This window comes from Impatiens glandulifera, chromosome 1 (genome assembly GCF_907164915.1).
Source record: "Impatiens glandulifera chromosome 1, dImpGla2.1, whole genome shotgun sequence".
NCBI classification, from domain to species: domain Eukaryota; kingdom Viridiplantae; phylum Streptophyta; class Magnoliopsida; order Ericales; family Balsaminaceae; genus Impatiens; species Impatiens glandulifera.
Genome location: NC_061862.1, coordinates 130,216,307 through 130,231,382, shown reverse-complemented (window position 1 = coordinate 130,231,382; position 15,076 = coordinate 130,216,307). Strand labels below are relative to the sequence as shown.

The following is a 15,076-nucleotide window of genomic DNA, read 5'->3' as shown; positions in this document are numbered from 1 at the left end:
AATCATGAATTATATTATAGTTTTAAATATCTCCATTCTCCCCCCATCATATTATACTATCTCATCAACACAATCCAGCCCTAGATCATTAATCTCAACCCTATAGTTTTCTCATTGTACAAACTCATTTTCTTTTTTGTGGTCACTATTAGGATATTTCTTTTATTGAGTTTTTAGCTTCATCATGTATTCATGTTGATGTTTTGAATCATTCATAAGATATTCCAAATGTGCTTTGAGAGAGAAAAAAGAAGGGAACTATGTAAAGAAGAATGGATATATAGCTTTATCAGTTGTCACACGATGCTGACATGCACTGTGACGAAATGTGGGTGGTACTTCTTCTTTTTGTCACTAATAAGAATTGCCTTATCAATCAATATAAACAAAAAGGATTCTCTACAGAACTAAAGCCAAATATTTTCTCTCCTTTTAAATAATATAATATGTTGTCTTTTCGTTAAAATTTTGTCAAAAACATATAACACAAGTACTATTGTTTTAACAATAATTTTCTTTCAATAAAATTTAGATTTTTTTTGTTTGAGTTGTTTAATTAATTTAAACCACTCAAACATCATTTTATTCTTTTATTTTTCATATATAACACCACTCAATTCATTAATCAAAATATTAAAATATATTTTTATTTTAAATTATTATTTTATATTTTATTTATATATATCAATATACTTTAAGTCATTTTACAATAAATATTAATCATCATTTCTTCAAAATCATCCACCATCATTACTTTTCTCCCTTAAAAGATTTGTAACAATCGGGTTATTTGAGGATTTTTTGCGATTTTGTCCAAAACATTGTTTGATAATTTTTTTTTGTTTTTTAGGTTTTTTATTTATTAAATTACTATAATTTTCTTTTATATTTAAAAACAAATTTTTTAAAAGATAAATTAAAGATATTTTAGTTTATGAAATGAGTGATTTGATGGTTCGAATGATAGTAATGCGATAGAGAGAGAATTTATCAAAAACCGAATAAAATCCCAAAAAACCAGATCGCTCTAGATTTATTCAATACATCAAACCAACTCTAAAAATTCTTTAAGTTGAAATTGGACATAACTGTAAGATCGTATAATATCTTAAAAATATATATAACACAGCTGGTTTTAAATTATTTATTTTTGTAGTGAATTTAATTTTTTTATTGACACCATTAAATCTTTTAAATAATATGGTTGCTTTCCTACTTGAGTTTGGTAGCCCAAGATCACGTGAAACAGAATCAAGAAGAATGAGAGATGAAATAATTAGAGAGAATAATACAGAAAAGGAAAAAGAATTCTGGCCGGGCAAGATTCCCATATTCAATTGAGAGACTGACTGTTTGCCATCATATAATAGCCTCAAGATCAATAATTTGTATGATGTTGCTATATATATTTATAACTATATTTATTTATTTAATCTATTTAAGACACTTGTATATATTCAAATCTTTAAAAGTTTATAATAAATTAGTAGCTAGTCTAAGTGATTTTTAAAATAAACAAAATATTTTCAATGTGGGATCGAGGGTGAATCAATAGTTTTTCTTTTCGAAAAGGCTTATATTTCTTATTCTCAAATTGGTGATATGTCATTTGAGAGGTAGTAAAACTTAATATTCTCATTTTGATTTGGATGCTCCATCACAAATCAAAATGCGATCAAAATGTGAAAGGGTGAATCTGTGGTGTTGTCGAAGAGGCTTTTGTTTCCAATTTTGTGCTTCTAAAAATGTTTCCAATTAATAAATGGTTGATCATCTTGTATTTCATTTCTGAAAAAAAGGTTTATAGCATATATAAGTCTATATAGAAAGTCTCTCAATCTTCAAATAAGAAGTGGGCTAAAAAAAATTTCAAAAATCTCCCAAGGCTATAATAATAATATCAAGATATATATTTGGAGGACCACAGGTAACCCATATGGTAAATCCTCCCATGCATGTGAGCTTGTCATGGATTCTAGGTCGACCAATGAGTTGCGAGATTGTGGATAGGAAATGAGATGATATTGCATTGCGATTCCATTACGAGTTAAATGGTTATTCAATCATGTAAATAGACTAGAGAAGATAATAAATAAATGTATTATGATATTGTACTGTGATTCATGATTATTCTTTTTTATCTTAATAATATTCTTCCAAAAAGATGAGGATGATATTTTAGCCCTAGTTGATGGTGATTTTTGGTTAATTGTTGGGTTGTTAGAATTAAGGAGTAAGTTGCTAAATAATTTTTGTTAAAACAAGTTCTAGTGAGTGTTAAGATGTGTCCACTCTTGTTATGTGGCTTTTATTATTAATGGGATGTTTTATGTCATAATAATAAATAAATAGAGAAGTCCTAGCTTTCTAAAATTAAAAAAAAAAATAGTGAAATTGTAGATGAATATGACATCACACAACTCAATAATATCTAAAAATGGTAAAAGGCAAAAGCATCATGAATAGTAGGCAATTGGTTTGTACCTTGTGAGATATTTGCATCCAATAGAGATACTACAATCTTGTTTCATCTTAATTTTTTTCTTTTTGTTTTATCTAAAGTTGAGTAAAATATAGTTTGATTTAATTTTAAAATATTTATTGACTATTCTACTCTCCTAATAGTTGAAACAATGAGTGTAAGTGAAAAGAGAAAAAAATATTAAATTTTTAATAAAATTTCAAATAACCCAATATCAAAGAAGCTCTACATGAATGTAAGCGTGAGACTAAAGACACCTAAATTGATTGACCAGCTTGTTATGCGTGTTGTAGTGGTCCGGAATACACCCAAAAGTAAACAAAAGAGCCAATGAGATATATAGAGGAAGAATAATGTCAACGGCCCTGAAAGGGATGCTTTCAAATCATTATTATTATTATTATTATTTTGTTTATTATCAAGATTGATATATATTTTATGTAAAAAAATATACAAAATTAGTTTACCATTAGTAGAGAAGAAGATCAACCAAATATATCAAAATTCTTCGATCACTTCGCTCACCTAAGAAGCTTTTTAGGTCCAGTTTTATTGGGTAGAAAAGTCTCGTTCTCTAGGGTTGAATCGACCTCTAAATTTCTATCTCCCCACTTCCCCGATTCTCTAATCTTCATGGTTAACTTGAATTTGATTGTTATTTAAATGCAATGTGGTAAATGAAAGATTTATGACAATTTAATGTGTTAGCATAGTTGAAGTTTCTCTTAGTTGATACTATTTTAAAACTCTTATTTTTGAATATTAAAATCAAAACCAATACCTTATTAACTTAGTTGAATACTTTTTCGAGTTTAAAATGATTATTAATTGATAGTAGTAGAAATACCTTGAGTGTCCTCTTTTCTTTGTGCCTGGGCTGGGTGGCTATCCTTCTTTCTCAAATTCTGTGCCCTTTGCCTACTAGCACACCTAAAGACCCACCAAGAATCATAACTTTCTCTCTTTACCCCCTCCCTCACTATTCCTCCTTTAACAAAATGGTGGGCCTCTTCAATGCAATAACTAATTCCAACCCCCATTGATTTCTGAATTTCAGGCTACTTTCATGCATAAATACATACCCACGTCCATATTCAATTTCAAATAATCAATGATATTACCATATTTGGCATGAAGGTTGGTGTGATGAATCCAACCCCAAATACTTTCAAGATCTAAAACTGACCATTTTATTTGGCTCAAGACATGACCATTTGAAATGCTAAAAATAGTCATCAGCAGCTGACCAAAAAAGGCATAATGCTAATTTAGAATGCATGAGGATTTTCATTATGAATGGGAAAGAAAGTGGGGGACCTAGGGTTTTAAACAAAAGTCTTTTGTGGGTGGGGTACACACAAAGAGGATTAGGATATCCAAAGCTTTTAGAAAGTATTCTTAAGTTGCAGGATCAAGGTAAAATATACATATACATACCATTTGCCTTGTTCAGAAAAGAGCCTCTGTTTTTTTGTCTTCCTTCCTTCCTTCTGCTGCTGCACAACAAAACAAAAGCCCAAAAGGTTTTCCCCCCTTCCATTCTACATTCTCCAATTCTCAGTCAGACTTGCTATTGCATCTCATCCTTTTCCCTTTCTTTATTTTACCAGGGAATCTCATCTTCACTAGAGCTTCCCTTTTTCTTACCTTACAATGCTCTCTAATTATTACCCAACCTTTCTTTTCCTATGCTTTTCCCCTCTTACACTGCAAATCCCCATGCAATTTCTCATCTCTTCTAAATTCTCCTTACCATCATGCCCTTCAGATTGTAAGTAGTTCTTTCCACTATCCCCCCATCTCACTTTAGCCCACCACTAACTGTCAAACTGTTCCCCACTTTAGTTTTAAGACTGCATATGAATCAAAAGTAACTGGTCACAAAGTAATTAATCTCAGAGCCTAAAGAATTGTAAGTTGCCAGAACAAAGACAAGATAACAACAATCTACAGGCCCACTTCATAATCAAATTCAATAATAATAATAAAAAACAAATACATGGATACCCTAGGAGGACAAAGAATCACGAAAATAAAGGAAAGAAGGAAAAACAAGAAAGCACGTATAAGTAAATTGCCGAATTCCTAAAGCAATCGTAGGGCCAAAGGATAAAGAAGTTCTATTAAGCATCATTTGCTACAGCCAGAAGATTTTTCTCATCTATTCAAATGCATAGCAAATGATGATAAATTTTCATGTAGTACCACAACTAATAAGTACATTACAGAAACATGTTTCCTTTACATTGGATTGCTACATGCATTAAAGGGAATGAATTATAGTCCTCTAACACAAACTAAACTATATAGGAGGAGATTGGAGGTTACCTCAAGAACTATTTTATCAGAAAGCTTCCCAAATTCATGAGGCAGCTTAGATTCTGAGTCAGATAGCTGTGAAATCAATTGAAATATATATTGTCACAAATAAACAAACAATACCATCAGAGACCAAATATTCAGGTACATTCATAAAAGGGACAGTAGAGAAAGCCAGATCAAGAATCTATTATATTAGTTAAATTTCATCCAAAGCATGTATTACATTTTAATCCATGAAAGGTTTTTGGAGATTAGTCTTACAACAAGTATCTAAAAGCTAGTACAGAGATGATTATGGTAATCAAAAAGGATCACCCATAATAGGAGTATAGCCCTTAAATTGTGCAGTAAACAGGAGTTGGTTTCCGCTCTTAAAAGATTAGACTGAGTGTATGGACCAATATTTTTTAATGCCTTCCCCAATATGCCAGCAGATAATCATCCAATCGATGGATTTGATGAATTAAAATTAACGCCCATGTATTGATCAAGCACATTCCGGAATGCCTGGCAAAGAAAAGGTCAGGAATAAGAACTTAGCAAATATCCCACCCTTACCAATACAACATGACTAAAGCACTAGAGTTTGAACCAATAAAACTAAGTAAACTTAAGATGGGTAAGATGTTCTGGACTAGAGTTCATGTATCCAATTAACTTAAACAAGATGTTCTGCATAACTGAAACAATAATATATTAATGAAAAGAGGATATTGAACCAGAAACAAATCTAGTAGTTGTAGTACGTAGCACCATATACTACTACATGACAAGGTTTAATGATCCACACATCAAGTCTAGAATTTACGGTTGGGCATGAGTACCTGAAGTGCAAAGGATTCTTTTCCGTTCAAAATTGCATTCATAGCACCAAACTGATCATCAAATGCACCATAAAATATTTCATAAAATATATTCCTGAATGGAATAGAAACAAATCAATGTAGGAACAAAAACTGATCAATTTTTCGTAGATGGAATAAGTTCACAAGTTGCTCAGGTTACAAATTTACCGATCCTGTTCAGAAGTCAGTCGATCCATCTCATCAAATTTCCGCGTTAAGGCTTCAGCCCCCACTGGTGAAAGTAAGTGCAATATCAATGCCTCTAGGGTTCTAGGGAAGTTGTGCTGAAAAAGTAAACAAGCTGGCATGTAAAGAGTAGGCATCAAGCATCTATCTGTATTTATGTCATCTTAAATGCATAACTGGACAAGGAACTTATCCATAAAGGAAGTATGCTACAAAAAAATCGTCATCTTCTACTGGAGACAATGCAAGGCTCATATGTAGTCATCGCATCTCTCTTGAACAATTAAAATGGTTTCAAAAATAAAAGTGGAAAAGTGGCAGAACAAACAGAAAGATATTCTTGATAAGTAGACGGACACTGAGAATAATGTATTTGTCAACTTGCAATCAGAGAAGAATTTGAATCATGAGAAAACAATATGGTGTATGGTTGTTTCAAATTAAAGGGAAAACAAATGGATGGAAAGAGTCATTTATTATTGATGGATGCATCTTTGCATTGTGAGAACAGTCTATCAAGCAAAAGATGGTACATGAAGGAGAAACTTCCAATCAACATAATGATCAGCTGCATGTTCACAATACATTGGAGAATTTGCCTAGTCTCTAATAAGCCAAGAAAGTTCCACTCCTAGCACCAAGAAAAGATTAATCCACCAAAGACACACATAGTAAACAGGAAGAAAAATAACATGGTCTAAATTATCACAATAGGAAATGACCAATCCCTCTGGCATTAATTATATGTCGTAAGCCATTGACCAATACATAACCAATCATAAATATCCTATGTGTTTGACCTTACACTAGTGCATTGAATATTATGTGCTATTCTTTGAAGTCATAATACATAAAAATATTTCCTTAAGGGAATTGACTTCACGGAAATTCGAACAAGGCTAGACTCAGATTGCTTGCCCTGTTCTTGACTTTAAATTACTAAATTCTCCAGCACCCATGTACAATACATCACGGATGTCATTACGATATAAGATAACAATATGACAATAGAAAGAGTTAGTCTTTAGTATATAGGTGATGCCATTATAGCGTAAGTTAAATATCTCTCTCTTTCTACATGTTCCATCTCAATCACATTTCACAGAATTTAAGCTAGCATTAAGGGAAGTGAGTATTAGCACTTCAAGAAGAAGAGCTTACCGCCATAGCTAACAAGACATTTCTAAGTACAAGGGTATGGAAGGTCCAGATGAAATAAGCAACACGATCATCTTCAAGATTAAACATATTTGCCTTCCCGTTTTTTTTATATTTTTCATCTGTTGAGCTGATAGTCAAGGAGCAACTCTCTTGTGGAGTTTTGTCAACATTGACACAGTCATGAACCAAAGATACTAGTTCATGAAGAGCATGAAGAGTAGGAGGCTCTAGTTCATTCATTAGTATTTTCTGCTTCAGCCCATTCAAACCATCTTCACCATTTACACCAGTATTATTGTCTTTGTGCTCTGGTAGATATTAAAACACATCATCAGAAATGTAACTTTATCTAAAAATGGCACCGCATTTACTTATCAGTTCTTTCCTTTGTGCACTTAAAGGTGAAAAACATAGATGAGGATGAATAGACATGAGATAAATGAAAAGATTAATAGAGCCACCTGCTGTCCCATGATTATCCATTGTAAATGTGTGCTTTTCTGGTTCTGCAAGGCCAGCAGTAGTCTTACAAAACACTTGGTTCTGTCCTGGTTCAAGCCAAGAACAAAATGAACAGCTATTATACTTGTTAACTTAATGATGTAATATAAAAGATGCATCCAAACATTTTTACTTGACAGTAAAGAAGTATTAAAATACTTTACCATTTAAAAAATTATTTTTCAGCACATAACTTTTAGCGGACCATTATAGGTGTCAATCACACTAAATGACGTCTTAAATCAAGATAGTAAAACGTACCATCTCTTTGTCAATCAGTCTGCAAGAGTTTGAAGAAGCAAAACAAAAAGTTAGATAAGAAAAAGAATGTTAGCCTGCTTATCTTCAAGTAATGGTGATTGAATGCATAGAAAAAAAATAAGGAAAAAAGCCTCATATAACCCATTGAACTTGTGCTAAAATCACCATATGCCCACTGAAGTTGCACTTGGCTCAATTAGCCCGCTGAATTTGCATATAACAGTCCCCATTGGACAATTCCGTCTATGTTTTAATAAATCTGTCTTTTTTTAATAAATTCATCAAACCTTTATCTAAATTGCAGAATAATGAGAAGAGACATTGAGAAAATCATTCTAATAAAGATTTAGTCAAAGTACACAGACTACACCTATATGGAAGATTGCAAACTGCCAAGTTCTAGAGATAATAGACCAAAATCAAGTTGGGTATGTACAACCCAAATTGAGAAAGAGTGTTGATAATGCTCTACTATTTATTACTTATCTAATAGAATTTAATAATACATTGTTGTTATTAAAGGGATAAATATCCCTAGTATCTATGGATTAAAGTATATTGTGAGTTAGTCAGGAATACTTGTATAAAAGGCCATTGATTCATGTCCAAGATTAATAACAGTGTTATACTTTTCTCTCTATTCAATTTAAGCAGAAGAAACGTGGAGCAAATCATGATAGAGGTGATGACCAAAATCGAAGATTGAAAACTAACTTGATACGCTTTGCAAAATGGATGAACAAATATAGGACTTGGACTCAAGCACACCATTAAGACAAAGCAAAATGGATGAACAAATGGTGATAGGTAATTATCACCATTATGTTTTTATTTTGGGTTTAGGAAAGGTTCTCTCATTAGAAGATTTGAAGTAGTGAGTGTTTTTGACGTGTTAGAATGCAAGTTGTGCATTTCCCACAAACAGATTGGTTGTGTTTGTAATAATAATTTTAATGTTTTCCAAAGAGATAAAGAACAGTGTTTGTGATCTTTTCCCCATCTTCGGCTTCTTTTCCTCCATCTTCTTTTCATCCTCCTTCTTTGCCATGTGAGGCTCATCCGATTTTGATGGGAGAAAAAATTCTCCCAGGCGAGTATGTTGTGTGAAGTCAGGGTGGAATATAGTGGGGGTAAAGGACAACAATTCAAGTGGCTATGGGGTTCGCATCGCCCACCTATGTAAAATGTTGCAACTTGTCTCTTGTATTTCTTCCTGTAAATTTGGATAATGTTGTGAAGGGATCACCATGAAACTGGCTCACAGCTTGACACAGGGAGTAAGAAAAAATATATTTCATTGAAATGTGTTGACTAGCCTAAAAATGTTTGCTATCATGGAGATGTAACAAATAGCAAATGATAACCACAACCAAACGGGGCGAAAACAGAAGTAAATCTTGAATGGATACAGCATGCAAAACCCCCCAATTCAAGTCCAAACACCAAGAGAGTTTTAATTTAGGTAAACTCTTTGGCTTCTCATTCTCCTTTGCCAGAGAATTTTAAATTGAGTAAAGTGATATGGACAAGAATATGGACAAGTATATGGATGGGTCAACTGATGGATTTGGGTTTTGGGTTAAGATAACCTAGATAGGTTAGTTGTTATGGTTAGTTAGAAGTTTTATTATTTTAAAAGGTGTTGATAAAGATCTAATAGAGTTATTAAAATCAGACGGAATAATCCAATTAAGATTGTGACTCGTGGTCGAATTGAGCAATAATCCAATTAAGATTGTTACTCAAATTTAGTGGTCGAATTGAGCCAAGTGCAGGTCCAATGGGCAAATCAAGACTTACGCAAGTTCAGTAAACTAGCTTTTTCCAAAAGAAAAAAGCATACAAGGAACACACATTGCATATATTCAAGAGATAACAGTTACCTTCTCAATATTATGCGCAGATAATATGAATCCATGTGTTCAGGAAGTGCAGACATGGTATTGGACCTCCACCAGAAGTTGACAGCAATTGTCAAATCATCACTATCCACCTGATGAAACCTGCATGAATTACATAAAAGAACAAAAATGGGTAAAGAAAATATCTCAGCCAAAACACAAAGATAAAACCACTTTAGAAACTCTTTTTTAAGATAAATATGGCAAGAATGTATGGAAATTCAAACTAAGTTGTAGATAATATTGTAGTTCCTAATTTATAGGATTTATTTAAGTGATTTATTTAAAAGGATTGTCCTAAAAGGAGATCTTAAGTAAATAACCTTATAATCGACACTCCTACTTATAAACCCAGACAAAGCCCTTGAGCTTCTAATGTGACAGAACATACACTTTTATTTACAAAAGTGAATTAGAATATTCTAAACACACTATGCAACCTTAAATCCATTTAATAGAGCAAATAAGGGGATAAAAGGATCTTTCGATTGCTTAAAAATGAAAATCAATCTATTATAACATGTGACATTAAACCTTACCAGCCTTCAGGAATGAAGAGAACATCCCCTGCATGAAGAATGCATCTTTGAGAATACTCCATCAACAGTTTAGCTCTTGGTTGAGTAGAAAGATCAGGAGTTCCTAAAGCAACACAACTGACCAAAGAACAATAAGAAAACATTGCAATGATAAGTTACAATGAGACCATGCTACAATAAGCAAACAACAACAAAAATATCGATGTGTGAATAAAAATTAACATACCTATGGTTTGAGGCCTCACTGTATAAAGGCATAGGATATAGAAAGGGACTTGCTGAAGGAGGCCATAAGGTAACTGAAAGATATACTACATGTCAAAATGTGGAATATACCACACGGACTTAAACTAAAAATGGGAAACTTAAACGAAAAACAATATCTCCAGCCTTAAGCCTAACAGATGCAAGAGATGGAAAAGATAGGAATTAGCCTGCCAGGCACATGCAGATAGGAATTTCATATTTAAAGACAGCATACATCAACTGAGAACCCAACCTTGTTTGCAGCCAGTAACTACACATAGTAGATTCTGGTGTGGATCATAGTGTGTACTTGATCTACTTTTACTATTGTTCATCCACAAATTAATAGCAGCCATTTCTTTACCGTCAACAAATGCAGGCTGCAAAAATAAACTAACTTCATTAGAATAAAAGAACATAAACATCCCAGGATGGACAGGAATGTTAAAGAACAGAAATTTAAGATAACCATTTGAATATCTTCTTTGAGCATTTCCAAATAAGACCTTTCATCCTTTTCAGAATTCATGATAGGAACCTGTATCAGAAACAACAATGTTACAAATAGTAGTGTGGGTTATCTCAGTGAAGAACCCAGAACAAGCCAATAAGATAGATATCCATTATTGGAAATCCCTCTGACTGACCTGTGCCAAATAAACTTGTTGAGGATCAACATTAGAAAGTGAACTCTCCATCTCTAGTAGAGATTCATCTTGCTTGTGATGTTCTATTGCAGAACGAAAGCCCTGGTCCTTGATGGAGTTCCTAAAATGTTTCTTACAGAAACCAATAAATGTGGAAAATGGCAAAGGAACCTACAAAAAATGGAGTAATACTTAGTTAAAAACACCCAGCACCAAAACCAAATACATAATAATGGAGCATACTCGTAAACACTTACTCTCTCATGCCCTCTAATATTGCCATAAAATATGGGTGCCGATCTGGATAGCATAGCCTCCACGACTGATGACCCTGCTTGTTCCTAATCAAGTACATACTCCAATTTTGGTAAAAATGAAATGAATTAGATAATACTAATAAAGAAACAAGGTCTTAAATTTAGATTTTTCAGTTAAGCTGATAGTAGATTTATAATGTCATTTGATAGTATTGTGCTCCACAGTATATTGTAGATATCAGAAATTAGCATTTCATATTCATTTTTAAACTTCTCTCCCACAAGCTATTTACCTTGAAGATCATTAGTCTCAAGTGTCGCAACAATATAAATTTGGGTATTGTCCAATGCAATAGAATAATTTAAAAAAAAATTGCATGAGATTCAGAATGTCTAGTTCTCACTTAATTGTGTTTCAACACTTTTCTTTTGGTAATTATAACCTACACAATAAAAACTATGAAATTTGAAGTAACGTACTCCTGCTAGGTCTGCAAAATCCTTTGAAAATTGGAGAATCAGCAACAGATAATAAGAGGAAACTAAATCCAAGTTAGAAACAACGCTATAAACGTGGACATCACAGTAGGTCTTCTTACTAATAGGAAGAAGAAGCCTTTTGTACCGATCTAAGTAACAATAAACCTAGATGTTATCAAGACAAGCCATTGTCAATCCTTATGAAGAAGAGAGTATTGAAGGCAGCTGCAGTTGTGACACTAGTTTAGCCTCTCAAGAAAAAACCGCAGAATAGATCAGTTTTTTTACAAATCGATGATGAATATATTGTTGAATGTTGTGAAGAATATATGATTCAAATTTATTCAACATCAAAACCAAGAACATGATACACCCAAATGTGAAAGGGACTGATCTGCAAACGATTCTTTCTCATAACAAGGTTAGTGATCTAGTAGAGTTTTCTTTGATCAGTAGTAGTTAAGGATCCAAATTTTCCCAACAAAGTTTGTTGAATTGGCTAACAAAATAGAGAAGGAAAAAAGCAATAAAATTCCAAACAGGAGAACCCTTTGCATAATATTCATTAGACTATCTTTCAATCAAAATATTAAGGGGGAATGATAAAGAAAAAGGGACATAATAGAAGAGTGTGCTTCAAATTCAAGTATTATATCAATTGTTGTCAAAAGTCTAAGCTTAAAACTTGCAAACTTGGTACTATTGATTTGGGCCACTGAAATTTACTAACAAGACTAGAATTACTACTCTAGAAAAGAACTTGAGATAAATCATTCGCATGTTACCTGCAAATAGTCAAGACCTCCATTAGAGGGGTTCCATGCTGAGAAAGCTTTCCAGTTACTGATACAACCGGTGAAAACCTGGGGGAGATAAATAATGAAAGAATAATTTCAGTTAATGAGATGAATCAAAGTGTGAGAAATTAATTTCGAAGGATACTATATTGAACTGTTGATCTGCGTGTGTAAATATAAATGTGTACAAACATAGAGAAAGGGAGAGGGTAAGAAAGAAGTATAGCATTCGGATTGAAGAGGAATTACGGCGGGAACATTTTTGGATTCAATCTCTAATGCAAATTCTTCGGCGGTCGGAATTTCTTCAAACCTACGTATTGGAAGTGATGTGCCTTCCATAATAGAAAACCCTAGCCCTAGGAAAGGCTTCGGCGATGATCGACGGACGAAGTAGATGCTATAACGTATTCAGGTAGCACGTTCTCTACTCAATACTTTGGAGGTGTGCTCCTGCCATTTGCATACAATCTTTTGATTTTGCTTATTAAGTACATAATCAAAACAAATTTAAATGTATTTTAGAAAATTGTCTAAGTAATAAATTTTATTATATTTTTAGTGTAAATTTTTTTATTAAAATTATTTATTTTTAATTTAAAATACTTACTATAATCTCGGAAAACCCTTTCGTTCTGTGGAAATTCGAGATTCGAGAATTTCAACATCGATTTACGTATCATGAATCTTTTTAAAATAAAATATTATTTTAGAAGATTTAAAATAACTAGTATAATGTCTCTGCATTGCAAGGATAAATAAAGTTCAAATTTACAAAGTTGAAATAGACAATACTCACATCGTCGTTATGATCATTATCGTTTTCATCGCCTTTATCATCTTTTTCGTCGACAATATCTATGTTCTGAACATGAGAGGCTTCAATGGTTGAGACAATGAGTGGTCGTCTTACTACTCATATTCAACGTTGTTTTTGTTATTCATCAAAAAAGAGAAACATGATAACAAATTTGATAAAGAGACATTCATTTAACTTTTTTCTCATTAGTTCATTGATTTTACCATCATTTTTCGGTCAACCAAAAGTATCATTTTTACACAATAGACATCTCATATTTACTAACATCTCATCAATCAACCATCAATTTTAATCATTTCATTCCCAATATTACCAATCTAACCATCAATTTCATTTATTATCGGCCTCTTATTCACATATATATTGTCTCAAGTGTGAAAGATGATCACCATAACCATCAGACCACTTATAATTTATGTGTTTTATTTATAATTTTGTGTATGCATGGTGTTGTATATATATTTTATAATTAATAAAATTTTGATTTTTTTATTTTTTATAAAATTCACAAATAACATTAGACCTTTTTTTAGTAATAAGCTAAAACTATATTTTCAATATAAAAAATATTATTTATCATTTTTTTGTTAAATATAAAATGTAGATTAAAAATAAAAATAATTAATTTATTTTTAAATATTTTTTCAGTATAAAAATATTAATTATCCGTCAAATATAAATTGTAGACAAATAATAAAAAATTAATAATTTATCTTGTTTTATTATATTGTTAGTTCGAAACATACCTATAGCATTTTTAATTTTATTTTTAACCGTTTTAAGTTTATGGACGGGTCAACCCACAATCCGACCCAACTCAAGTATCAATTTACTATAACATATATATCTAAATTAACCATAGTTCTCGATCCGACAATCCGGATACATTGAAATTAAGCATCGTTATATATATATATATATATATATATATATATATATATATATATATATATATTAATTAGTTAAAAAATTGAACTTATATTGTTAAAATGTCCCGCATTCATCAAATTTGGTGTTGAATTTAAAATATAAAGTTTTATTTACCTAATTGGTTAAAGAGTTTTACTTGTTCTGTTATGTTGCAAATTTGAAATATACATACAACATTTTTAATTTTATTTTTAACTATTCTAAGATTATGGGCGGGTCAATCCACAATCCGACCCACGTATCCATTTACTCTTTTATATATATATATATATATATATATATCCAAATTAATCGGAACTCTCGACCCGAAAATTTGGACACTTTGAAATTAAGCATTATTATATATATAGATTCTTGACAACTTTTGAAATTAATTTAAAATATTATTTATTTGAAATAGAGTCGGTAATTGATTTTTGAAAATCAATAAAAATAACATACGTGTACAAACTAGTTTTGGCTAGAGTTTTTTTCAGTTCGTAGTTTTGTGATACTTAGGAAAACGCTTTCGCACTTCACCTCCGTACCCGTTTTGAAAACAGTCTCTACTTATAAATTTGGCTTTTAAAAATCGGTTGTATAACATTTTATTTTAACCGATTATTCTTCTATTCCTAAGCATGCGTAAATTTTAGCGTTATTTAAATAATTGTAACAACAATTATTTAAATGATGGTACATGTTGCTGATGACGACTAATT

The 15,076-nt window shown here is 31.8% G+C and overlaps 1 protein-coding gene across 1 annotated transcript; it reads right to left on the bottom strand.

Moving 5' to 3' along the window:
• Window positions 1–4,877: 4,877 nt before the first annotated feature.
• Window positions 4,878–13,090, bottom strand: LOC124943262 (jmjC domain-containing protein C). Its single transcript, XM_047483805.1, has 15 exons — window positions 12,875–13,090; window positions 12,614–12,691; window positions 11,349–11,432; window positions 11,092–11,262; window positions 10,914–10,982; window positions 10,698–10,824; window positions 10,425–10,497; window positions 10,199–10,315; window positions 9,642–9,761; window positions 7,759–7,777; window positions 7,351–7,539; window positions 6,997–7,308; window positions 5,818–5,933; window positions 5,629–5,722; window positions 4,878–5,311 (listed from the first exon to the last, which is right to left on the bottom strand). Exons 1-15 carry the CDS (start codon window positions 12,965–12,967, stop codon window positions 5,243–5,245), a joined length of 1,731 nt encoding a protein of 576 aa, XP_047339761.1. The 5' UTR covers window positions 12,968–13,090; the 3' UTR covers window positions 4,878–5,242.
• Window positions 13,091–15,076: the final 1,986 nt, after the last annotated feature.

Excerpts from the sequence above, each read along its gene's own strand:
- LOC124943262 (XM_047483805.1), bottom strand. The coding sequence starts at position 12,967 with ATGGAAGGCACATCACTTCCAATACGTAGGTTTGAAGAAATTCCGACC. Across the intron at positions 10,983-11,091 it reads AACAAGTTTATTTGGCACAG|GTTCCTATCATGAATTCTGA; the intron begins GTCAGTCAGAGG and ends TTTCTGATACAG. Across the intron at positions 10,825-10,913 it reads TCAAAGAAGATATTCAAATG|CCTGCATTTGTTGACGGTAA; the intron begins GTTATCTTAAAT and ends TTATTTTTGCAG.